The sequence below is a fragment of the Magallana gigas genome, chromosome 9 (genome assembly GCF_963853765.1).
Source record: "Magallana gigas chromosome 9, xbMagGiga1.1, whole genome shotgun sequence".
In the NCBI taxonomy this organism is placed as follows: domain Eukaryota; kingdom Metazoa; phylum Mollusca; class Bivalvia; order Ostreida; family Ostreidae; genus Magallana; species Magallana gigas.
Window position 1 is genome coordinate 6,194,109 of NC_088861.1, and position 26,747 is coordinate 6,220,855.

The 26,747-nt window shown below is 32.8% G+C and overlaps 4 protein-coding genes across 4 annotated transcripts in view; 2 read left to right on the forward strand and 2 right to left on the reverse strand.

Moving 5' to 3' along the window:
* LOC105328060 (paramyosin) overlaps window positions 1–4,650 on the reverse strand; it is a 52,378-nt gene extending 47,728 nt beyond the window's left edge. The window contains exons 1-2 of the mRNA XM_066071456.1: window positions 3,871–4,650; window positions 3,038–3,166 (exon numbers count right to left, since the gene is read on the reverse strand). Of these exons, the coding sequence (XP_065927528.1) occupies window positions 3,038–3,166; window positions 3,871–4,600 (859 nt within the window). The 5' untranslated portion in view covers window positions 4,601–4,650. The remainder of the gene's footprint in view (window positions 1–3,037; window positions 3,167–3,870) is intronic.
* Window positions 4,651–7,578: 2,928 nt separating this feature from the next.
* On the forward strand, window positions 7,579–10,181 carry LOC105328062 (baculoviral IAP repeat-containing protein 8). Its single transcript, XM_011428813.4, has 6 exons — window positions 7,579–7,823; window positions 7,918–8,090; window positions 8,782–8,863; window positions 8,983–9,123; window positions 9,350–9,457; window positions 9,766–10,181. The coding sequence occupies exons 1-6, from the start codon at window positions 7,622–7,624 to the stop codon at window positions 9,957–9,959; spliced, it is 900 nt and encodes a 299-aa protein (XP_011427115.3). The 5' UTR covers window positions 7,579–7,621; the 3' UTR covers window positions 9,960–10,181.
* Window positions 10,182–11,376: 1,195 nt separating this feature from the next.
* LOC105328063 (putative inhibitor of apoptosis) lies at window positions 11,377–22,172 on the forward strand. Its single transcript, XM_011428814.4, has 7 exons — window positions 11,377–11,572; window positions 11,849–11,997; window positions 12,174–12,322; window positions 19,578–19,689; window positions 20,252–20,400; window positions 20,595–20,682; window positions 21,152–22,172. The coding sequence occupies exons 2-7, from the start codon at window positions 11,853–11,855 to the stop codon at window positions 21,301–21,303; spliced, it is 795 nt and encodes a 264-aa protein (XP_011427116.3). The 5' UTR covers window positions 11,377–11,572; window positions 11,849–11,852; the 3' UTR covers window positions 21,304–22,172.
* On the reverse strand, window positions 21,700–25,508 carry LOC105328064 (uncharacterized). Its single transcript, XM_011428815.4, has 4 exons — window positions 25,333–25,508; window positions 24,542–25,009; window positions 24,279–24,379; window positions 21,700–23,710 (listed from the first exon to the last, which is right to left on the reverse strand). Exons 1-4 carry the CDS (start codon window positions 25,403–25,405, stop codon window positions 23,447–23,449), a joined length of 906 nt encoding a protein of 301 aa, XP_011427117.3. The 5' UTR covers window positions 25,406–25,508; the 3' UTR covers window positions 21,700–23,446.
* Window positions 25,509–26,747: the final 1,239 nt, after the last annotated feature.

A 26,747-nucleotide genomic window follows, 5' to 3' on the forward strand; every position in this document is an offset into this window, starting at 1 on the left:
AACAATTTTATTTATGAATTGTATTATAAGCAACACTTGAAGAGTATTTTTTCATGCAATATGAGCATCACAATATGTTTATGTAAAGAGTTATCGAAAGTAATCGAAAAAGTAATTATAATTACACTGAACTTTTTAGCTGTAATCAATTTAATTACGATTACAAGTAATCGAAAATCTCTTCGATTACAGATTATTGTCGATTACTTGATTACGATTATTCGATTACGATTACCCCATGCCTGATATTATACAGATATTGACTGAGGTTAATGGTAACATTGATTATATTAGCACCCGAGGGACGAAATATTGCCCGACACGAAGTGGAGGGCAATATATTCGTCCCAAGTGGGCTAATATAATCATTGTTGCCCGAAAACGTAGTCAATATTAGTTTTGTTATATGAAGAAACAAACCAAAAATCAAGAAAGGATTTGAAAACAGATAGCCGTAATTTTCTTGGCTCAACATAGAATTCAATTTTGCGCAAAGTTCATTTCCAAAATATCGTCGGCATCAAAAGATCACTGGTGATATTCCACCGTCCGTAGGAACTAAGCTAAAGATGTTTTACCTGATTTTACTTCACAATAATTCGCAAATCCATATACCCGTTATGATAGCAAACCGTCGCATTGCATGTTCGTGGTTTACTTACCTTGACTGATTGCTTATTATGACGTCACCTTGTTTTGGAGTCGCAAAGAGTTATTTACGTCATCGTTTACCAATCAACAAATCAGAGGCGATTAATTGAGATAGAGGGAATATTCTCTAGATATTATTCCTAGCCGTCAATATTAAAGAAAAATATTTAAGAAATGAACATAATATTTTTTTTTCTATTGATCGACGTATTATTTGATATTTATTCGTTTAATGAGATATTGGCGCTTCTGATTGGTTGAAAAAATTCCTCGATACCTACATCAATAAAATTTTGCCGGATATACTTTTTTCAACTTTTCTGTTCTAACACTACTTAGAGAACGGGATTTCCAAAATAAACACTGTCAACAAAATGGAAAGTTGTGTCTGTTTTATTGTCAGCAAACAAAATACAACTTTATAAACATAAGAACTTGAAAGTTTAACCTTCAAAAATAAACAAAACACATTATTTGATTCACAAAATAGAAAATTAAGCCTCTTCTCACGATTTCGTCTGCTTGAGATAAAACTGCAAGGCTGGCTATTCATTTTCCAGAATAATTATAACGAACATATAGGCTTATACACGTTAACGGTAACACTGCTGTTCAAATTTGGTAACTATGATTTTTAAATTTACATACGTACATGATCGGTCATCATAATAAGCATCGTAATACAAAGCTTTGAGTAATACATCAACTCCTTCGGCGCATTCCAAGCGGCAGATATACCATTTAAGTACATCACTGGCTACCTAGTTTCCACAACGTTTACAAAAGTCGCTTATACATACTATTCTTTGTCGACATTCTGTATCAACTATTTTCGTCCACGGTCGCCTCTCCGGTCCGTGGACGGTTATGTCCAGTTGCATATTCCAGCGATCTCACATGAATTTTTTTTTATTACGAATCTTTCTGCACAGCGAATAATATCACAAGCTATCGCATGTATTTTTCTTTCGTTTTCAATTCAGCCGGTTTAGATTTTAACTAACTAATTGTGTTTTCCGGTCAATTCTTTCTTTGATACGTCGATCAATAGAAAAATTATTATCTTCATTTCTTAGCATTTAATAAAACGTTTTCAAATCATAAAATGTGAAGTGTCATTGATCAAAAATGTAAATAATTTAAATGAAGCGGCGCGTATGGATACAAAACAACAACAGCGACAATATTCAAAATGGATGCACCTTCAGCTAACGCAGAGCTATTGAGCTGAATTTAATGGATTAAACACAAATAGTGAGTCAAAATCTGAGCCGGGTGAAGTGAAACCGAAAGGAAAATACATGCGATAGCTTGTGATGTTATTCAATTAGCAGAACGATTCGTTAAGGTGCCTCTCTACACCTTGAAATAGCTTCTCAAATCGACAGAAAATTACTTGATTATGATAGAGAGGATGATGGATAAGAAGTGTATATATAAAATAGTAAACATAAACAAAGGCCCTAGGTGGATTCGCACTCATGACTTGCGGTTCACAAGCACTGAGCTTATGATGACGATATACATTGTACATCTGAACCGATTGATACAAACAGTTTAACAAAAGTTTAATTCGCCATCTTGTGACGTAGTGTATTAAAACGTATAGGTATCGGTGTAGTGAAGTACTTTAAAACTGGTTTCATGTGAGATCGCTGGAATATGCAACTGGGCATAACTATGCAAGGAGAGGCGATCTTGGACGAAAATAGTTGATATGTCGACAAAGAATAGTATGTACAAGCGACTTTTGTAAATGTTATGGTAACTAGATAGCCAGTGATGTACTTAAATGGATATCTGCGTCTTGGAATGCGCCGAATGAGTTAATGCACTACTCATACAGTAGCTTTGCTTTATGATGCTTATTCTGATGACCGAACATGTACGTGTGTAAATTTAAAACTCATCGTTACCAAATTTGAACAGTAGTGTTACCATGAAAATGTATAGGCCTATATGTTCCTTATAATTATCTCTGGAAAAGGAACAGCCAGCCTCGCAGTAAATGTTGATTGATCTCAAGCAGACGAAATTAAGCAATTTGAAGAGAAGCATTTAATCTGCATGATTAAAAAGCATCCGCAGTGAACTCTTTAAGTGCTGCTTTATAAGGCCATTTTTTACTCTAACGAATTTTTCGGTTCTGTGCTTTTTGACATCAACATATTACGCAATTTTATGTTAATATAACGCCTTTTATTACAGATGTTAGAAGCATAAATGATATCCTTTTTAGCTTACGGATTTCTTTGTTTCTTTATTGAAGTTGGTTTCACAGTGTATTTCATTTATCATTTTACACATACTCTTATGCCTACTAGTACTTGATAAACAAAATAAAGTAACTGTTACATTTGTTTATGATATGTACAGATTCCCTTACCGCAGTTCGATCTGGACATGTTCATGTTGGCCACTTCCAACGATGCCACAACAGACGATAGTTTAAGCTGCTCATACTCCGACGTTTTTAACTGTGTTTCAAACTTGACGACTGTTCTGTTGAGTTTTTCTGAAATATATGTTTCATACAAATGATTATTGTGTTATGTTTTTACTTGTTTAGTTTTTGGACTCCTTATAAATGACCTCTATGGACTTGTAAACGCTCTCTTATGAGAAATGATACTTGCTCAAATTTGGTGATTTTTTAAAATGAGATGTGCTATGTACTCAATACTCAACATTTACCATTTTCATTGACACAAGAACTTTTCAAAAGGACAGCACGCATAAATTCTAAATATCACGATTGCAATGAATTCTACAATTCCATAAGACATTTAAGTTTGTTGCGAACCGTTGTTTTGATTTGAAGCGCTAAGGATAAAATTTGGAATTAATTTTGAACTTTTCAGGATTTAAAAAAAATTAGCACTTCTTAAAGTAAAATTTTAATGAAGCTTTAAGTTTAATCTGGGTCTAACCAAAACTTTCATTTATAGTAGAATACTGATTCCAAATAAAATATGTCAAAATTCTTTACAATTGTGCAAAATTTGTATGTGGTTTGGATGACAAAGTAGTAACAAAAATGAAGGAAACTATTTTGAAAAATGATAATATATATTTTAATTGTATCGATCAAACATCAGTTCAAATGGGTTTTTTTGTTAACATTCCTAGCTAATATTAGTACCATATTTAGAGAAGCTATGATTATGTTTCCTTTAGATAAGTATTCAAGCATATATATGTAGATGTGAAGACACGTACCTGTAAAATTTCTTCTCATTTCTGTTTGAGAATCCTCTAAATATTGAATGAGCATTTTGTGGTTAGAAGAGTCGTATTTGTTTTGAGACAATTCAACTCTAAAATCTTCATATGAGGAGTTGAAATAACGTTCCAGTTCTTCGTATTTCTTGTCTCTTGATTCATTTTCAATTTCTGTGTGTTCCTTGAAATCTAACAGCGTGACTGAAAGGTATCGCACTTCTATTTTGATATCATCCAGAACACTGTGCGTTTTGTTAAACATTTCTTGTCTTTTGTCGTCTGAATCCTTCTGGATGACGTTTAATTCGTCGTGCATAGTATTAAAGTTCTCGTTAACTGATTGTAATTTAGTTTCGAGCTCCGTGATCCTGGCCTCACTTATCCTGCTACTGTTCTTTAGTTCGTTATTTTCCTGTTGAAGAGAGTTCACCTGAATCTTTAATGCATCAATCGTCTGCTGTTGTTCGGTAACCCTTGCTTCACTTGCTGCTAGACTTTTTTTCATAAGAGTGACGTCATTTACCAGTGCATGGACGTTCTTGACCAAAGCGAGACGAATAACAGTCTCTTGGTTAATCATCTGTCGAAGGATGCTCAAATCGTTCCATTCCTGGTCTTTGGTCTCCAATGATGTTGAAGTATTGTTTTCTCCATCAGTAAGGGACGAAGAAATAGACTCTGCATTAGAAAAACTTAAAAATACCACTAAAATACAAACCACCCTCATAGTTTCAATCTGTGCCTATAACTATAACTAAACTATTTCACAACATGAAGTTATTCAGATGCCCAATTTTCATCGGAAGAGTCTCTTATAAATACAAGCCAAAAAGTGTGTGAAGAGGTACATGTATAATTGTGAAGAGTTTCATGAAAACCCTTGGTTTTCAAAAAGCTGGTTTTTTTGCGTCTAAAAATAATTATATATCTTTAATACCACTTGTTACATTTTTGTTATAATTGTAAATAAAGTAGAAGCACTTCAACATCTAGACAAATAATTCCAAAAATGCTTTGTTTTGAGTTTTTTAAGAACCTTGTTTTCAAAAAGCAGTTCTTATGCTCCTTATCTTTCATACAACAAGTATTCAGAAACATTATTTGCGTGCTTGTTTTCCCGTGAAAATAATATTTCTCACAACGTTTTCTTTCTGGTGCAGAGTCTCGGCCTTCAATACATATAGATGAAAAGAATAAAACAAGAACACAATCATGTTAATAGTTAAAAGGAAAGCAAAAAATACCTACACATGCTAATATATATATATAGAGAGAGAGAGAGAGAGAGAGAGAGAGAGAGAGAGAGAGAGAGAGAGAGAGAGAGAGAGAGATAATTTATGATTAAAAATAAAAACTGTATTTTCTTGTTTAAAGGGGTATGGTCAAGAATAATTATGGCAATTTTAGTGTCAATCAAAATTTGAATATCTGTGGACGAGTTCTATGCGAGATAAAGAGCTCAGAGTTATGTTACATGTATATGCAAACAAAACCCATGTGTTATTGTTTACGTTTTAAAAGAAAATACGAGGTTTTAATAGAAAAACAGAACGTTGAGCAGTATTTTAAAGTATTGTTAACAAAACTATCATGGCATAACAAAAAATTATAACGTAACCCATGAAATTCACATTTTGGTGGATCATTAGAAAGTCCATAGTACTAAAACATCGTAAAACATATGAAATATCATTATTGATTGTCGAATATTGTAAAACATCTGAGTAAAACATTGAAATACATCTAAATTGGAAAAAAAAGGTTCTTTGCCATGCCCTTATAAATAACTACGGAAAAGTATTAGTGCCACGTTACCCGTGTAACAAGTGCATTTTTGTCTTTAAAATTCAAACTTTAAAGCTCGAAATTCTAACTTTAAAGTTGGAAATTTCAAGATTAAAATTGGAAATTACAAAAATAAATTTGAAAATTCCAAATGAAAAATTGAGATTAAAATTGGATATTTCAAGATTAGAGCTGAAAATTGAAAAATTAAATTAAATTTAAATTTGGAAATTCCAAGATTAAAGCTGGAATTCTAAAGAAAAGAATTACAACATGGCACTAATACATGTTCGCTTCCGTAAGTAACAGTGCATGTGTCTCAAGTCCTAAGTGGCAGGGGAAAGCTTGTGTTTTTTATACAATTCACTGTAGCTAGGGTATGAGTGTCTTCGGAACTCAGTAACTAGAATTTCTTTAGTTCCCATTCAGCGCAAATACTTTGAATTCACACCTTATTAGGCGAATCACCAATTTCTGAGGAAAATTACTAGTCAAAACGAGTAAATTGTTCTACATACATGTATATTGTAATTGTTCATTAAGTTCATTATTTCATCTCTATCTACATCATAGAAAATATTCTTGTTCGTCATTCAACTCATAATACTCAAAATCACTTGGTCTTTATTGGATCACGCTCCGACCATGAAAATCACATCATAGTACTTAAAAAATGTTTCCTTATCACTTGAAATACATGTAATTAAAAATTTTACGTTATTTCCATTTCGTATAATTAAGCATCACCCCAACCCAGTTCTTCATTTGCGTTATTGATTAAATCCTTTATGAGACGCTGGCCACGAATTTACGGACTTCTAATATTTTTCTAAATATGGAGCTCAGACCCACTATAAAAATGACACTATTTGGAGGTTTTGACACGCATACGCAAGCTTAAATCAACTTATTTGAAGTATTTAAAATGTTTAAGGGTTACAAACCGATGTTACGTTAAATATACATTGTTATTAATTATTTTCAAAACAATGTATATTTAATGATTTTTTAATTTTGCAATACCTAATTATTCCTCATATGGGCATTTTACACGCCTTATTCACCCATCTTCTTTCTCATAATTACGCTTTTGATCAAATGCAAAAGAAAACATGGATTATCAACATGTAGCAGTGTAATTTTTTCATGAATCTCTGACAAAGCTATATTTAGCATCATTATCGATCACAAGATATACTTGGAGTTAAAAATAGAGTAGACCCTGTATGCGAGTGTATAGGCTTTTTATAAACATTGCAGTGTATTTAAAGATTTTAAAGTCTGCTATGAATAGAAGCTAAAAATTTAATATAAATATATATCTTACAAATCTTCATTATACATGTATTTGAATAACATGACAATAAACCTATCGTATTTAATAACATGTACTTAAGTATTTATATAGGTATTCAAATTAAGATAAAATTCAATGTTAATTTTCAAATTTTTAAAGGTTGAATTCATCGGAAATCACGAAAACGATCGTCGTTTATTTTAAGAGATTCTCGATGCGTGTTACTGAATATGTACAGTTTTGTTATTACTTGTTTGAAAATTATTCACTAGCCGGGGACGTATAAAAAGTGCTAAGCATGTGCATACTTCTGAAAAATGAGAGCAGCATTAAAGAATGAATTTTACACATTCTTTCGAAATGAAACAAAACTAACCTCCTCTCATTCACTGACATTAATAAGTTAACTTTATTGAAAATACTTTTATTTTTATTCTTTTATGTATAATATTACATAATTGATTATTTTAAATGCTTCAATACCAATAAATTCCTAATTATTGTTAAAATTGAGATAAAGGTAGGTAAACTTATATCTTACGTATTGCACAAAATACATTTTCTAAAAATAGATAAGGGAAATTTGTTGTTTTTAAATAGAGGCCGCATTAACCATATAAACAGCAATCGGCGGATAACAGCAAAGTTTTCCTACAATATTCCCCAATGATCGTCGCAAGGCGAAATGCGAACCTCACATCGCCGCTAGATGGGTACCGAGAGAACAGCAGATTTTTAACCAAAAGCAGAACAACGTCGGCTAAGTACCCAGGGTATAGCAGGCAATCGGCCAGAGCTCAAACATTTGCTTCATGGCCGCTGAAAGAACAAGCCCGAAAATTGTCTGAAGCAGGCTTCTTTTCTGCACGTAAGCCGATTAGTTACAAAGAATAAAATACAACTTTCACAATATGGAATTTGTTGTTGGTTGTTTTTGATTTTTTTTTTTTCGTTTATTACAGAGCTTGATGATTTAGTTCGCTGTTTTCAATGTGGGGTAGGGTTGCGGAATTGGGACCCCGAGGACGAGCCGTGGGTGGAGCATGCTCGCTGGATGCCCCTATGTCCGTTTGTCGTGGCCAATAACTCTGTGGAGTTTATTGAACGTGTCCAGGAAGCTGTCCGTCAAAATGAGGTATGCTACAATAAATTAATAAAATGTTCATAGAAAATGTAATAGAAAATTCGTAACAATTCAATTGTTTTATTGTCATTGTACAAAGATACTCTTTTTCTTGAAAAAAAAATATCAAAGGAATAAAATAATTATAATTATTATAGCGCAAAATTCAATTGCCGGTACCATAAATTGATTAGAAATAAAAAACATAGTTATTGAATAATGTTGCTCATGAAATACATTTTCGATATAAATTGTATGCAAGGATTTAATTTTTTCTGTGACTAAGTTGTATTGATTTTTGGGAGTTGATTTTAATCAACTTAGTAAGTCACGTAAGTCTTACTGTCGGAGATAAACGAAGATAGCCGAGCATCTGATTGAACGAGGCTAGAGATCATTATTGGTTGGATCCATACAATTTTTGAAATATTTCGAATACCGATACATAATTTGACGAAATCAATTCTATTTTTAAATATTACACAGCATGATTCATTAGAGGTTTTCTCGAAATTATTGTCGGAAAAGTCCAAGAATTCATATTATAAAAATGTGTGTAATTCAAATACAGATTATGAACTACTTGCCAAGCAAATTAACATATCGATGATTTTAAGATAAAAAAATAATCGATAAAATCAACTCCCGTCAGTACTTCAGTACTTTGATATTAATATTAGCATGCATTGTTCTTTTCCTTCAGAGCAATGCTGTAAATGCCACCATTGACCTGTCGGCAAAAGATAACAGTGAGCAGGATTGTCCTCCAACAAACGCAAAGAAAGGTACATATATTTACAAAATTGAAGTTTTCATATAATTAATCGTTAATAACTTTGATTTTTGCTTGTTTGTTCAAGTTTTACTTAAAACGATAACATCTGGGTTTTTTTTTCAAATAAAGCACATGAAGAATACGAATACCCAGAATCCACTTATGAGAAAAATCCCCTGTTGACCAATGCGGCCCAAAGCGTGTTGGAGTTCGGGTATCTCCCTAAAACCATCAAAGAGGCCATAAACAATATCATTGGAAATATTGGAGGTAAGAAATACTTCTTAAAATCATTCATAATCATTTTGAAAGATATCAATCGTATAATATTAATTAATTAACTATTGTAAGACAGTGTTGGCAGGGATGTACAGGGGGGCGGGGGCGGGGGGAGGGGGGGGGGGGGTAATGTTAGCTGAATATTGACCATATGATTCCTTGACTGTTTATGGACGAAAAAAGAAAGATAATAGAGGATTTTCTTTTTTAATTTTAGGTTGGAAAAATTTAACAGGAGCCTTAATTATGGAGGAGATATTTCGACTGGAAGACAATGGATATTTGTTGTCTCAGAAACCTATTACCGGGAAACATCTGTCCAATGGTAGAATATTAATTTATGTGATTCAAATACCATGCAGAAAATGTTTCGAGGGGTTGCTCCCCCTCCCAACCCTCTGTAGATTCCCGCATGAATGTATAATAATTAATTAATGTACAATATCATTTGTAAGTACATGCGTCCCAGTTTTGATGTAATTGCTGATGTTTTGATCCAGTAAAATTCATTGCAATTCATTCGTATATATAAGGGGCATGTTTTATTTTATTGTTTGAATATTATACGTCCTGATGTTGATGTCATTGTTGCTATTCGTTTATTATAAAAATTGTGATTTTTTTTTATTCCAGATGAAGTGAAGAAAGAAAACGAATTAATGAAGGAAGCACAGATGTGTAAAATCTGTTGTGAGGAAAAGGTCTCTATCGTTTTCTTACCATGTGGTCACTTAGTGAGCTGTGCACAGTGTGCGCCTGCGCTGAAGAAATGCCCAATGTGTCGGAAACCCATCAAGGGCTCTACAAAAGTCACTTTCGGATCGTAAACTGACATGTTGTTAAATTTTGTTACAAAGGGCCATGTGCCACTAGTTTTCTTTTTTTTTCATGAGAATTAATGCAATGACATTGATACAGTGTATACGTAATTCAGCAGCTAAACCCAAGATGTGCCAAATCAAAAGATAATTGCGATGTAGTTACATGTTTGTGTTTATGATGAGAATGCACATTAAATTTGATAAGTGATAAAATGTAAAAGCATTGAATATATATGTAACTCAAGTGTTTTAGTCAATTGCAAGTGATCTTTTAGTTACCTTTAAAATGATAATATTATATAATACCAATATTTGTATCAGTTGATGTTAAAAATATTTTGTAACACTAACAAACTAGTAACGATCGTGTACTCAGTGCTTGTGTAATGAAAATAGTATAGAATGTTGAAATAAAAATATAAATTCTTGTTAGAATCTCCTTAATTTGCAAACTTTGTAAAATGATTTAATAGTTTTCAATAGCATCCCATTGACATATCGCGGTATACATGTATATAAGAGTTTGTTCATATTAGACGGAATAAAACAAAGAGTGCGTATACAAATATATTGTAAAACTGTACAAAAAGATTGTAACGTGCTTGTAAATGTGTATATATGGTCATACTGTATGCGTGAAGTTATGTATTTAATTTTAAGACACTGACTTTTGCATTTTCTAAAAAGGTTGTAACAATAGGTTGTATGGAAAATGTCGCGATGAAATATTCTTTTACATAATTGATGATAATAAAACTAAGCATTATTAAATAAATTGAAGTTTTTGTTTGTTTCTTGATCATGAATTGATGCAATGGACACCTAAGAGAAATACCGCTAACGCGGGTGATGTATTTTTTTCCTGCAATGTTGGCATCTTCATATTCCACATAAATCACCAAAGCCGAAAGCATTTTATTTTAAATGAACTCAGTATATTGGCATCGATGAAATATACATGTACCCATAAAGTGTTACACCCTGCTATAGCTCTGTAGACACGACGTGGACGGTAAATTATTTAATTACCGGTATGAAAATCGCGCTGATCTAGTTAAACAGAAATGGTAATAGATACATTATTTTGTTTTAAAAAAATATCCTTTTGATATGATATTTAAAAAGAAAACTTGAAAAAACACATTCCAAAGCTTCTTTTAATTTGAAAGAATGCTAATTTGCGTGTTCTAGCAGCTACAACCGAATAATGGCATCGTATATCAAGCATTAATTTTGTCCTCTTCAAAATAAAAATATACAAAACACATTTTTCTTTATGTGCCACATGGATTTTTGAAAGATTTGGGTCGATACAGAGGTGTTGCTATAAATACTTCCGCATTCCTAGAACTTGTTTATAAACACAAATGAATCATACCCTTATTTATTGGAAATTTCGACAGTTAATTTTAGAATTTCAGTGAACAAAATTGATGAAACAAGCGTTTTGAAATCATTTAGAGATCGTGGCCAAGCGTGTTGACTTTTTACATTGTTGTGGATTGAAATAATTTCACTTTATCCGAAGACGTTCTCATTTGATTGTCTCATAGTTTACTCTTTAAATTTGTGGAGATTTCTTGTTTATTTCGGATTGACAACAGTTTATTTCAGATCAGGTAATTTTTAAAACCTTAAGTTTTCAACTTACTGACATCGTACATGAAAATTTTTCCAGAAGTTGATATTTTGCTGAAGGTAGTACTTATACAACTATGCTTTAATAATGCGCCATATTACTAATAAACCTTAGTCAACTGGTATACTTTTTCAGACGAATGGTATTTATTTATAAGAAAACATAACCGTGGAAAACCCCAAATCTAAAATTAAACTCCTGAAATCCTTGTTTCTAAATATATACATTACACGTTAATTGTAAATGGTTTGTTTAGGTAAATGTCTGGAGCTTATCGGAAGAATATCGATCATTCATTCCATCATCCATATTATCAGTCATTTAAGAGGCGGATCCAGAGATTTAAAAATTGGACCGGGAGTGTTGATCCACGTCTGTTAGCCCGTGCAGGCTTCTTTTACACAGGTATGCACAAGATACATGTATGTTTCAATAGCTCTCTATAATATGTATTTCAGAGCTGCTGTGTCATTCTACATTTAGTCATTAACAGGCTATTTTAAAAACACACAGAATAATGAGAATATATTTTTAAAAATCACAAAAAGACAAATGTATTTTTGTGTGTTTGGCATTTAAAGATAGAGAGGATTATGTGATATGCTTCGCGTGTGGAATTGGGGTTAAAAATTGGGACAGTTCCTGTGATCCTTGGAGCGAGCACCAGAAGTACAAGCCAAAGTGTCCGTTCCTGCAGACGGGCTTAAAAGACTACAGGAGAGAGATAGAGGTGAAAACAAAACTACTACAGTATATAAGTTATAGCAATTGAACCTTGAAAACAATAACGCAACATTCTTTGGTGATTCATGCGGGATATGAAGGTAGCGACGTACATTGCCAAATAAGAGAAAAAAAAATTATGACACGCGTTAGCGTTAGATGGGCAGTCCGTGATTTTTCTTTTTAAAAAAAGTCTGTCCCAAGATATTTTTGCCGCATATTTTCATAAATTATTCGATATTTATAGACACCTCTTCATTCAGACGATGTTCATTCAATAGTATGGACAAATCCCAAGATTTCCCTTTTGAAACGCCCCCTCTTTCTATATACGTCTAAAAATAGAAAGTCTACGGGGATATTGCATGCCATCATTATATCATCTATATGAGATACCACAACATCTTTAAGAAATCTTACTTTACCATTTTCAAACTTGCTTATTTACTATATGCAGTCCAATCATTGTTATTCAAAACTAAACAATTATTATCAAAACCGATTTGGTTTGACTTTTCCTATAGCGTCACGATCATTTCTGTCAGCTACGTCATGCATAAATTATACACGCCGCCGGTGTGAAAACTATATGATTGGTTAACTCCTATTTTTAGGCCGAGTTATCAGTATACGCTTATGCAATGCCAGAGCTGAAGGATTTCTCAGAACAGTTTATTTCCCCCCAATATTATTCATTCAAAATCGACTATCCCGTATGTTTAAATTCTGTGCTAAACTCTCTCTCTCTCTCTCTCTCTCTCTCTCTCTCTCTGTGTAAACGGGCGTTAAACCATAGTCTCAAGCTACGGTCCAAAGTACGGCGTTATAAAAAATATAATATTTAAAAGTTGCATGTGCTAAGCGTTCATTTCATGTAAATACCGTAAATGTATAATGCACATGTATTACCTACTAACTTGCCAGTCAAAGTGATAGGTATGAATTCCTCGATTTCTACACCTTTCGATCGGCAATCGACAGTCAATAAAAGTATTGAACGATATGGTGTGAAAGAACGAGACGGAAGTGGAGAGTGCAAGGAGGTTTGTACATAAGGCAAGTGTCCGATTCGTTTCTCTTCTGTTGCCCTATCACTTTCGGTGTAAATATATATACTAAAATATCCACGAACCATTTACTGCAGATTTCTTTATTTTACCTGTCTCTGAACCCCCGATCACCCGCTCCATACATGAACACTGGTTTGTTTACATACATAAAAAATACAGTTCTTGATCCGCTTTCCGAGTACGGTTAAAGGTTGTTTAATAGGAGAAAGTTTGGGGCGGGTAAAGCTAAAATTATTAACAGTAGTAAACTAAATGAAGAATTATTTAAATGGATTATTTGCACAAAATGTGGTATGGTATGATGTAAATATTTTTAAAAAATAGTGTTATTTTTATACGCGGCAAATTGCCGTAACGTTTTTTTTGTACATGTAAGTATTGTATGCACTGTACCTTTATATTTTCTAACCCAAAATTTATACACAGAGCTACAGCTATATATGTTATGTACCGTATGTATTGTTTTATCACAAGTGTACACTTTCGAAAAATAGCCCAATTTCGACAGTCACGAGTACCCATGTGAATTGTTCATTCTCTGATATGTTGTTGTTCTGTCCGTGCATAATTTAGTCTTAGTTAACCAGCAGCCAATCAGCGGTAAGCTGAATCCACCAATAAAAAAACTGTGGTTAAGGTGCGGGTATTGTTTATGTATGACGTAGCTGAAAAAGTTGAACGCGACGCGATCGGAAAAGTCAAACCAAATCGGTTTTAGTAATATTCAAATTTCTTTCAAATTGGTCTATTACTTTCAATTTTTGTGCACAAATTTTTATATTTTGTGTTCTCTTGTTATCTGGAGATATTGAAACTAATCCAGGTCCCTCTGCTGAAAACTCTCTTGATATTATGCATATCAATATAAGAAGCATAAGAAATAAGATAGACTCCTTATTGTATTTAGTTCAAGATTTTGATGTATTATGTTTTACTGAGACCCATTTGGATGTAAATATTAGCAATGACAGTCTAAATATAGAGGGATATAAAACTAGCTTTAGGAAGGATCGCAACTCCTATGGGGGAGGTGTAATGATATATATTTCTGACTCTATAGTTGCATCTCGGAGGTATGATTTAGAACCCAACGGTACAGAAATCTTATGGATTGAAATACCACATGCTATTGAGAATCTTCTTTTATGCTGTGCATACCGCCCACCAAATTCTAGTAGTACTTTTTGGCAAAAATGTTCATGGTCGATTGAAAGAGCTAATGATATCTCTTCTAACATCATAGTTCTAGGTGATCTGAATGTCAATTTTCTCAACCTTATTTCCACACATGAGATCCACACAATTATGAACTCGAACAACTTAACAAATACAATACATACACCTACAAGGATCACTGAGCATACATGCACTTTAATAGATCCTATTCTTGTAAGCAAAAACATCAAAATCCACGATTCAGGTACTTTTAGTCATACACTCAGTGACCACAAAGCAACTTACATTTACATACAACAAAATTCAAATGAAAATATTTCATACAAAAGAAAAATTTGGGACTACAAAAATGCAAACCTTATACTACTTAACAATCTTATTAAAGAATGTGACTGGAGCAATATCATTAATAATACAAATGACATAAATACTGCTGCAAACAATTTTACACATCAATATATGTCTATCATACACAAATGTTTACCAGAAAAAACTGTTACTATTAGGCCAAATGATAAACCCTGGATGGATTCACTTTTACGCAAAACTATACGTATCAGAAATAGGTTGAGAAAAAAAGCTCAGAAATCCTGCAAAGATTCAGATTGGTATTTGTTTCGGAAATTTAGAAATAAGGTCAACAACATGAAAAAATATGCCATTTCAAATTATTATGATAATATTGATTCCTATTTGAGTGATGCAAGTAAAAACAATCAAAAGCTCTATTGGAAGTTGATGAAAGATGTTTTTCACACTAAATCTACAACTGAAATACCACCTATGCATTACACAGACAATAATGGCACTGATAAGTTTGCATTCTCAGATAATGATAAGATTGAACTTTTAAATACATACTTTAGTTCAATTTCTAATTTAGATAATAACAATAAGGACTTACCTATTTTGCAACACAAGTGTACAGACAATTTTTCAAACCTTGTCATTCAAGAACACGAAGTTTTTGACATTTTGTCAGTAATACCTGTTAATAAAGCAGTAGGCCCAGACAGTATAAGTCACAAAATGCTCAAATCCTGCAAAGAAACTATTTCAAAACCTTTGTGTCTTCTATTCAACAAATCACTAACATCTAAGACTTTTCCTGACTGCTGGAAATTTGCACATGTAATTCCTTTATTTAAGAAAGATGATCCATCTATCACATCAAACTACAGACCTGTGTCATTGCTGAGTTGTATTAGTAAAATTTTTGAGAGAATCTTGTTTAAACATCTATATAATTTTTTACACGCCAACAACTTATTTTATAAATACCAGGCTGGTTTTTTGCCTGGACATTCAACTGTTTACCAACTTTTAGAAACATATCATTCTATTGTGAAAAGTATTGACGATGGTAATTACTGTTGTATGATCTTTTGTGATCTTTCAAAAGCTTTCGATAGGGTCTGGCATAAGGGTCTAATTCATAAACTTAAATCGTATGGAGTCTCTGGGCCAATTCTTGAATGGTTTATTAGCTATTTAAGTAATAGAACACAGAAGGTTAATATGTATAAAAACAAACTCTCTTCCAGCCAATTCATAAATGCAGGTGTTCCCCAGGGCTCTGTTCTTGGCCCATTATTGTTTTTACTCTATGTAAATGATGTGGCTGAAAACATGAGATCAATATGTAGACTTTATGCTGATGATAGTTCATTACAACAGTGTTCAAACAATATTTCTGTCATAGAAGATAATCTTAATTATGATCTTCATGTACTGAAGGAATGGTCAAAGCAATGGCTTCTAGAATTTAATCCACAAAAAACAAAAGTTGTATTCTTTAGTTTTAAAAATGTTGAAAAATTTCCTAATTTGTTGTTTGATGATTGTACCTTGGAATATGTTTCACAACACAAGCATCTAGGAGTATTGTTATCTTCAAATTTAAGTTGGTCTAATCACATAGACATCATTGTTAAAAAAGCTTACAAAAAACTTGGTCTACTTAAAAAACTTAAATTTATACTGTATCTAGAGATATTTTAGCACAAATGTATGTATCATTTATAAGACCACAACTAGAGTATGCTGTTGAAGTTTGGTCTGGATGTACCCAATTTGATATGGATAAGCTTGAAAAGGTTCAACTTTATGCAGCAAGAATAGTTTCAGGTCTTTCAGTCATAGCCTCAAGAAATTCTCTATATTTGGAAACAGGATGGGAACCATTAATAACGAGACGAGACCGCCTTAAATTATCTACTATGTTCAAAATTCATAACAATCTTGTTCCTTCTTATCTAAAAGACATAACTCCTGGAATTAGAAATGTCACTTCCAACTATAATACTAGAAACTCCTCAAACTATTCTTTGCCTAGATGTAGATTAGAAGCTTTTAATAAGTCATTTTTTCCTGACACTATTTGTAAGTGGAATAGTCTGAATAATAATACCAAGGAAGCTACTTCGTTAAATATTTTTAAGAAATCACTACAGAGCAATTATACAAAACCTCCTAAGTATTTTTCTTTTGGTAAAAGATTCTTGAATATCATTCATACAAAATTAAGGCATAATTGTGTTCTCAATTGTGATCTTTATCGGTGTAACATAATAGCCAACCCAATGTGTTCATGTGGAAGTTTAGAAGATGCACATCACTTGTTCTTCGTTTGTAAAAAATATTCATCATTAAGACAATCATTTATGTATAATCTTTTATCACTGAACTTTTTGAATATAATTGATGTACATTTGTTACTTTGGGGTGACAACACTTTATCTTATGATGAAAACATAAAAATATTTAAAGAAGTTCATACATATATACAAAAGTGTGGTAGATTTATCTAAGTTTTTAAATTATTTGCATAACTTTCTTATCCAACCTAATTCTAATTCTAGATTTAAAACTAATGATTTATTTGTATTTCATTACATGTTTTATAACTGTTATCAATGTTAACTGGCATTGTATGGCACTGTAATATATTATGTACAAGGAGAGGACATTCTAAGTTTTTGGAACTTGTGTCCAATCCTTTTGGCATTAGTCAATAAAATATGTTCAACACATCATTAAGCCCGGATGATAACGTTGAAAAATTGTGCGAGGTATTCCGAGTGCCATTCGAATGGAGAAAAGATATCAACATTAATTCCCCATTATAAATCTCCGTAGGAAATCGGTTTCCGTTCCTGTTAATAATTAAGGGGGGGGGGTGATAATGTGTGAATGAAGTTATCGTGTATGAAGTATGTGTACTTTCATTAAAAATCGTCCAAATGTGCAGCATAAATATCTTGGGACAGACTATAGATCGCTGCAGGTTTCGACAAGTTGATAAACGGGGCGTTTAGATTTCAGTCCTGTCAGTTTCCTGTTAGTTTTAGTCGCTGTACAGGTGTCGACCAGTCAATAAACGGGGCGCGTTGATTTCTAAAGAGCTATGAATTACATGTAACTATAGATCTAAGTTTCATTTAGAAATAGAGGGAATCATACTCGGTAGTTGTATAAAATGTATATTAAATTATGGTCAATTATATCATAATCCATGAATTTAAATCATTTATCATGCAAGCTCAGTCATTTTCTCACTCGTTATTCTGATGGTAAAAACTTTTTTTTTAACAATGTTGTTTTCTCTGGAATACATGTAAATACTAAGAATTGGTCACATTATTAATATGAGTGACCATGCAGTGACCAATTAAATGGACACCTCTGGATACGTTATATTACCGTAGTTCAAGTTGATAGAATGTGTTTTCATGTATTTCCCGTGCATACCAAAAATTAAAAGTTGGGACTATTTCCATTTGTTAATTTTCTTACTGGAAATCATTTTATGAAAAAAAGTCATTTGGAATATTACAACCACGTCTAAGTTAATCGCTTTACTTGTATCGGGCAATCGATTTTTGGAAGTTGATTTTAATCAACTCTCCTATGCAGTTACTCCGAAAACCGAAAGTGAAACTGTTACAGTGTTTGGACCTAAGCACAAATTATCACCGCTGAGAAGACTTAGCTCTCAGAAATAATCGATAAATTCGCTGTAATGAATTCTGAAGCATTGTTATTTATTGAAAATAGTCAGATTTTAAATGGTAGGAAACAATTTAGACATTTTTGTAGTGGTACATGTATGTATTCCTACGCTAGAGTTTACTAACTATAGTATCGTTCAACCAATCGCAACCTCTCGGGCCTTTCCAACAGGCTCGGAAAAACACATCGAATTTATTACCTAGGCGTCCATGACAACCCCCCCTTTTTTTTTAAAAACTTGATATAAATACAACACATTTTGCGATCTGTTGAGATGTAAGCTAGACTTCATTAAAGTAAATGATTTACCCTAAAATATAACACAGAATCGACTTATAAGGTTGTCTAGCAGATAACTTATTTTAATGGGAAGCGACTCCATTTTGTATAAAATTCTAACATCCGGTAATGTTAATACATTCGAGGTGTTTTTCCGAGCCTTCCGGAAAGGCCCGAGAAGTTGCGATTGATTGTTCAACCAGACGATCGGTGGTTTCCGAAAATCTTCGACAAGCAGAGAATTTCTCTTGCTTGTAGGATATTAACGGAGACAGCCGAGCGTCTGGTTGAACGAAGCTAGAGTTCAATATATTGCTTGGATCCATACAATTTTTCAGAAATATTTCGATTTCTGATACGTACGTTGATGGAATTTGTAGTATCTTTAAATATTACACGACATGATTCATATGGGGTTTTCTGGAAATTCTTTTCGGAAGAGTCCGAGTATTCATATTATAAAAAATGTGCGGAAATCAAATACATAAAAGAAACCACTTGCCATGCAAAATAACATTATCGTTGATTCTAAAATAAATTTTATAATAATCGATAAAATCAACTCCCGTCAGTACTTCAGTACTTTGATTTCAAACTAAAGCAACTGCTATATCGAATTTTCCCGTTGGGCTACTGTTCTGAATCTACCATAACTGATGCAAGTGTGTCTGTATATCCCAGGGTGAGGAATATATGTTCAACATATCCTTATCATTTTAATTCTAGGCACTAAAGTATGCAACGTTTGAAGAAAGGTTGAAGTCTTTTACTGATCTATGGCCCGGGACGGAGTTTCAGGATCCAGTTCAAATGGCAAACGCTGGGTTTTATTATCTCGGTATGTGGTCATTTATAATTACCACGTGGTTTAATTATAGAGCATGAATGATCAAATGATTTACATCTGGCGTTTTATTTTTTTCAAACCCACAATTTAAATAATTTAATTTTTATATGATAGAACATTTCAATATGATAATACTTTATATTCCTATTAATATTTTCACTACCATATACATATGTAATCAGTTCCTATAACACCACAGTTTTCTTAGATATAATTGCAAGCTAGCTTTGGTACTGAGCCAATATATATATCTCCCCAAATCAATGCGATAGGTTCAAGAAATCAACGATCAATTTACGCGCCAGACTTTTTGATTGCAATAAGATTTGGAAACGATTATTTATCTATAGATTATATAACATGTACATGAGTGACTGACACCATCTATTATAATTATATAAGGTTGTCCGACCCTCATCCTCAAAATATTTTTTTCATCATAAAAATCTAATTTTTCCTTGAAATTTTATAAAAGAAATGAAATGAAAAGAAATTGTACAGTTCTTGATATTAATATAAATGTTCATGTTTTTCTCTATATCCTAATCATCAGGTGTTTGTGATCATGTCAAAAGCTTCTGTTGCAACATTCATCTTCGTTCGTGGTGTCCCGAGGACATTCCAATAAGGGAACATTCCCGATGGAGTCCGGATTGTGATTACGTCAAAGAACGCCTGACGACGGAAAACTTGGGAAAACAGGTAAGTTTCACTTTTAATAAACTGTATGAAAGAAAACAATAACTTCATAAATATTATGAAATATCGTGGATTTATTTTTATAATTTTTTTTTTGGGGGTGGGGGGGGTAATTTAAAGAGACTTCATAAACTACATTTACATTGCATATCGACATATGGATTATAACGTTTTTGTTTTCTATTGCAATATTGCAGAAATGTCTTTTTGAAAAAGACAAAACAACAACGAAAATTGGGAAAGAAACGATCGTGAAAAAGAAAGCCAAGGCAGGAGATCTAGAAGGTTGGCATCTTAATATATATACTATTATTCATATTAAAATGAAGTAGTTTTCTGCTGAATCTAGAAACTATCTAAGGTGTATAGGAAGCATTTCTTTGAATTTTAATTCAAGGGCATTTAGCGTCGTTTTGTGTGTGTGTGTGGGGGGGGGGGGGCAGATCTACCCCAAACTCTTTAAACTCTTCTTGTCCGAAACGGGGGGGGGGGGGGGGGGGGGAGTTGCAGTTCGTTGTCCGTAAATAACATTTCTTAATATTATAATGAGATAGATAATACGTAAGGTTTTCATTGAAAAGAGACCCCACCCCGCCTCTGCTACGTGCCCGCAACGCTGCATGACTAAATTTCTATCATACTGTAAATTTTGATTTTATTGGGTGGGTGTCGTTGTCATATATAAAATTATGTAATATGACATTGCCATTCAGATTTGGGTTTTACAATGAAATTTTGTTTGATTTTTATTAAGAGGACTTCTGTGAAGCAGAAATACATTCTATCAACGAACTGGGCCAGGGGCTGTCCATCCGAACTGAAGATTATGGAAACCATTTTGAAATGGAGACCATTTGCACCACGTCTATCAACGAACTTAGAAAACCTCTGCTGAAAAAAGTTTAAGCAGAAAATCTTTTTAATGGCATTTTTTGACTTTTTTTTCTTTTATTTAAAACAAGTTCATTCACATATTCATTATTACATCATCATCATCATCATACATCGCACATTTAGTGTCTACAAATAATCACCTATTTCGTGATAAATATCATTTCTTATACAACCAGTCATTTTTAGAACAGTATTTTGCATACACAGATTACTTTTTAAACTAAATAAGAGGTTTTTCTCTGACATTTTCTCATCCTTTAATCTGCATTTCATCTTATATTCATACATACTAAAGGTAATAAAAGGCATTTTTTGACTTAAATAAGAATACGTGTATATATACATATGCAGGATGGCCAACGAATTACCCATCATATGTACATGTACAAGACCAAATACTTTTGCTAGGAGACCATAAATTCTATTGTTACTCGAATAATTCCTATAGTTTTACACAGATCTCTTAATTCTTTAGTTACACTGTCCATGTACATGTAAAATATTTTCTTGATAAAAAAAATCATAATGGTATATATATAATATATTATCGACCCCCCCCCCCCCCGAAATCGGGCTAATAAAATACATGTACGATATCGATGCTATGTCATAATGTGTGATGTAAATCTACAGTTTAATTAACTAGCAATTTAAATATTATTAGAATTGTTAAAAAGGTTACTATTCAATGTCCATAATTGAATGTGTAATGTTTATACATTTACGTCTTGTGATATTAAAAAAAACTCAGGTGAAAATCAAACTTTTTACATGTATTTCCCTTTCCGATATCATAATGTTGTACTGATTGATAATCAAATTTATTTATATAATTTATTTTGCTTTTATGTGTATTTTGTTTTTGAAAAATAAACAATATTTTTGATAATGTTTTCATATATTTTTTTAACTTTTTGTAAAACGGTTCCTTTTTTTTTTTACCAAAAAGAAGACCAACCCGTTGATATATTATAAGTACTGTTCGATAGAAGTGGTCAGGAAAGCGGTACAAAATAAAAGAGAATTGACAACAATTTTCCATCCCCGTGTAGAACTATCATATATAATAAGTACATGCATTAAAATGACCTGGTTTTGTGTGACAACGACATGAAATGAACATAACATGCTGCGTTTGTATGTATTTATTTGGATCTTTTTACGTCGATTAATTATTATCTAAATATCCATCAAAACGCCGTGTCTATGGAAAGGATACACATATATAACAGCTTTGGCGAAAAAAATACAATTATTTACAGTTGTAACAGTCAATTATTCAACGTGTTTAGTTCATTAATTACTCTTTTTTTCGTGTATAAATGTGTTTTAAAATGATGAAAAAATTAAGATGTTGAGGCTGATGGGTATAGGAAACTATTTCTTAGTGTAGGATAGCCGAGAATGCACATGTTTACAAATACTGTTTGTTGATACAAATAAAAAAAAAAAGTACAATAGAGACAAACGAAAAATTAATTAACAAATTCGACACAACTGGAAGTCAATATTTTTTAAAACGAACTTAGACACGATTTAGGCTCAAAATTTTTATTTTTATTTTCCTGTCTTCCCGCTTTTCAATGTTTCGAATGGTTCATATGGGTATTTTTAATGTCTCGTCAAAATTTGAAATTCACATATTGAGTTACAAGCAAGATATAGAATTTGACATTCTTTGTAAACAAAACTCGAGTCTTGTATTGTGTACCTATGTGTGCTTTATTGGTATAAGTTTCAATCAAATGTCGCTTTTTCTGTCGAAAATATTATTCATGAATATATTGAATCAGTTTATTTACTTTACCACGCGTCATTTTGTCCAAAAAAATGGTATTTTTATGCAATACATAATTATTTGTAAACAAATATACGACTCGAGCTATGTCCACACAATAATCATTTCTTCCCCCGGTATCTCTCTCATTACTTGACTTTTAACATTTAAATTTTAGTCAACTATTTAAAATGCACTAGTTAACCATTTTATACATAAGAATTAAAAAAAAAAAATTTGATTTCAAATCGTGCCTAGGTCCCTTGAAAAGAAAGTTCTTTGATATGTGAAACCTTAAAGGGAATGTTTTTTCCCTTCATTTCCTGGCATTTATCCCGAACAAGAAAAGAAGATGGCGTTTTACTGAATGAAATGTAGTCAGTCGTATATGGAAATGATTTTCCGTCGAGGTTTTCGTCGTTTCGGTTTTCTGGGATGTCTTTTCTGTTGGCCCTTCGGTTGGAATTGATCCTTCAGGGTTTCTGGCTCGGGTACGCTTTCTATGGGAGTTTTGATTATTGTGAGTTCTGTCATAAATGGCGCCACCTGAGAATTTTCGTACCACATTATCATTCCATTCTCATCAAATGGATTTGTTTTGATGCCACTGTGTTCCTCCGGGTCGTATTCAAAATCTTCTATCTAAAGAAATTGAAGAAAAATTAAACGTTTCAGATTCGTATCAACAAATTGAATAAAGGAATCGCTCCTTAGAAGTGCGGTGGGTTAAATATTAATTAAATTTACATATATTTATCAACAAATTTACCCTATTTTGAGACAAAGCTACAACTTAAATGTGCAATAAAAATTTGTTTTTGTTGTTTGGTTTTTATGTTTGTTATTTTTTTTTTTTTTTTTTTTAGATTTTTGAATTTAAATCTGCAGCTGCGCAGTTCTAAAATAAAATCACTGCAGAATAAGGGACTTCTTCTGTACTGGTGTGAGCAATTTGCATACAAAACAACATGCAAAACCTCATATTTATTTGTTTTTTATATTTTGACAACAAATTGAGTCGAATTTTTTTGGCATTAACAAATTATTCAAGGAATGTTTAGATTTTAGAAAGGTGACCGGATGGATCCCTTAACTCTCAGTTGACAGAATGACAGAGTACTATCAACTATCAAACTTCGTCGAATTGCTGTTGACACAAACTAGCCCACAATCATGTTTAAATGGCTTTAATTATTTTCAAGAAATTTACCTTTGGTTTCATGGCTGACTTGTATACCAAAGCCGTTACCCCAACAATCGCTGACATACAAATTACAACAGCAATGGCAATAACAAGAACATTGGCTTCGCCTAAAAACGACCAGAAATTTAGATGAATATATCACATATATGTTTTAATGTGTGTTATACAAATCTTCCTTTATATGCATCCTATATACTTTTGCTATTTATCAAACATTATGTTACTTACTTAATATAGTGCGTTACATTAATTCATAAAATAGTTCTTACTTTTTTCGCTGTCCGATTTATTTGGATTCAGTTGTAAGTCGCTAGTGGTCTCAGCTGTTGTTTCCATGACCGTGGTGACCTCAACAGTGCTGCTTTCTATGGTAGAAGTGACGTCATCAGTGCTCTCTGATGTATCATCGTCCTCTGTTGATGATATAGACGATTCCGTTGTAGGATTTTCCTCTGATGAGTTTTCGGCACTTCCTGTTGTGTCGTCATCTGTCGTAATGTCGTCACTTGTCGTCGTGTCGTTGTTTGAAGAAGAAATCGTTGTCTCTTCAGATGCTGTATTAACATTTGTGACATCAGAGCTTTCGGCAGTTGTCTCGACATCTGTGGTTGTTTCATCCTCAGTTGTTGTAGTAACAATTGTTGTTGTTGTTGGTGTCGTCGTCGTCGTAATGGATTCCTCTATTGTTGTCTCTTCGTTAGGGTCCTCTGTTGTAACATTTATTGCTACACATGTCTCTGTCAAAGAATACTTATACAGCTTGCGTTATAGTATACTTATACCTGTAGTTTAAAATATAAAGAGTTTATCGTTTCACTTCGACATACTTTTGATAAATGAATCAAATCTAACGCCTGTTGATATCTACATATGGAAGAATTTGCTCAGATATATCTAAATAAACGGATACTTACTGGCTTATTTTTAATCACTGGAATATCAAAAAATAAATTTAGAAAAAAATATTTCGTATAAATCAATTGAAAAAGGGCAATATCTAACGATTTACTTCTTCCTTAACAATGATCACAATCAAACACATATCGTTATAAATACATACCTACAAATAATGAGAAAAACACAAACAAAAGCAGCAATATTTTCAATTCACAAGAACCCCGATATCCCATCATACAAAGAGTAACAAATTAAACTTATCTATCATTATTAATTACTTGACACTAATTAAAGGGACTGTGCTTATGATTCGTGGCAGCTAGACCGAGCCACTGATTCTGAAAGAAGGTACATGCTCGGGGGTACAATGCATGGGTTCTGTATGCGTGTGGTTTTGTTTTGTTTTTATTTTTAAATATTTTATTGGGGCGGGGGGGGGGGGGGGGGTATGCGTGACATTTCAGTGATGTTTTGTGATAAAACATTCATTTGATGGATAAACTAGCTACACGTGCATATACTAATCAATCATGATGAAGGAAAATTGATTTAATGTCAAAACTCATGCTTTTTAAACATTCACTTTTAATATACTAAAAATTAACTGCTAGTAAGCTGTCCAAAGATATAGAAATATTCCCAGCTCTAATTCAATCTTTTAAAATAATCATATAAAAGCGAGCGCAGTAAGCTGGGGTCCAATAGCTAATTGGCGGGAAAAGGAACCAGCAAAAGCTACCCATTTGTCAAGAAAGATTTGGCTGCATCCCAGAATTCCTTCGCTTCCAGTAGTCCAATGGTAAAATGGCTGATATTACACCCAGATTTTACGATGCCTTGGAAATTATTAGCTTAATTTGAACAAGTTTTTTGTAAAACCAAAAAGAGATCATGTACATGCTTCCTTTCCTTTGCAACTAAATGTTTGTCGAGAAAAGTGAACATATATATATATATTTATATATTAGGCACGTACCATTTTTTCCCGCAGCAACTAATTTTTTAAATTTACATATAAAAAATTGAATAAACATGGAGTTGCCCCCCCCCCCCACTTTTTTGGGAGTATGTAAAATATTGATATGAAAATAAGAAAATTAGGAGTGAAATTGAAGTTAATGCTACGCCAGCCCCCCCCCCCCCCCCAACCCCCCCCCCCCCCCCCCCCCCGGATGAGGTTTTTTGATTTTGGGAAATTCTAAATTCCCCTTTTTTTTTCTTGTCAAGATTTTTTGGATGAGTCTGCCCCCCCACTTTCAAAAACGATGCTACGTGCCTGAATATATATATATATATATATATATATATATATATATATATATATATATATATATATATATATATATATATATATATATATATATATATATATCTGCTCACGTTTTCTCGACTCGTCGCAGCGGGTTTAACCGTAAAATATTTTTTGAAAGTTTTGGTGTTCCAAGTGAGAAGTTGCGAAGGCGAAGGAGGGAAAGTGCGAAGATGCGACGGTGATCGCGAAGCGCGAAGATCAATGCGAAGGCGAAAGTGATTGAGCGATACATGTTCTACTATCGCTCCTTCGCAATCGCAACTAGT

What these genes read in the sequence shown, in the direction of transcription:
- LOC105328063 (XM_011428814.4), top strand. Translation starts at nt 11,853, where the DNA reads ATGTCTGGAGCTTATCGGAAGAATATCGATCATTCATTCCATCATCCA. An exon ending in ACTACAGGAGAGAGATAGAG is followed by an intron (nt 12,323 to 19,577) that starts GTGAAAACAAAA and finishes TTTTAATTCTAG; the next exon opens with GCACTAAAGTATGCAACGTT. An exon ending in CGCTGGGTTTTATTATCTCG is followed by an intron (nt 19,690 to 20,251) that starts GTATGTGGTCAT and finishes CCTAATCATCAG; the next exon opens with GTGTTTGTGATCATGTCAAA.
- LOC105328062 (XM_011428813.4), top strand. Translation starts at nt 7,622, where the DNA reads ATGATCGTCGCAAGGCGAAATGCGAACCTCACATCGCCGCTAGATGGG. An exon ending in AAGCTGTCCGTCAAAATGAG is followed by an intron (nt 8,091 to 8,781) that starts GTATGCTACAAT and finishes CTTTTCCTTCAG; the next exon opens with AGCAATGCTGTAAATGCCAC. An exon ending in CGGGAAACATCTGTCCAATG is followed by an intron (nt 9,458 to 9,765) that starts GTAGAATATTAA and finishes TTTTTATTCCAG; the next exon opens with ATGAAGTGAAGAAAGAAAAC.
- LOC105328064 (XM_011428815.4), bottom strand. Translation starts at nt 25,405, where the DNA reads ATGATGGGATATCGGGGTTCTTGTGAATTGAAAATATTGCTGCTTTTG. An exon ending in GTTTTTCTCATTATTTGTAG is followed by an intron (nt 25,010 to 25,332) that starts GTATGTATTTAT and finishes ATTCTTTGACAG; the next exon opens with AGACATGTGTAGCAATAAAT. An exon ending in AGTCAGCCATGAAACCAAAG is followed by an intron (nt 23,711 to 24,278) that starts GTAAATTTCTTG and finishes CAATTTCTTTAG; the next exon opens with ATAGAAGATTTTGAATACGA.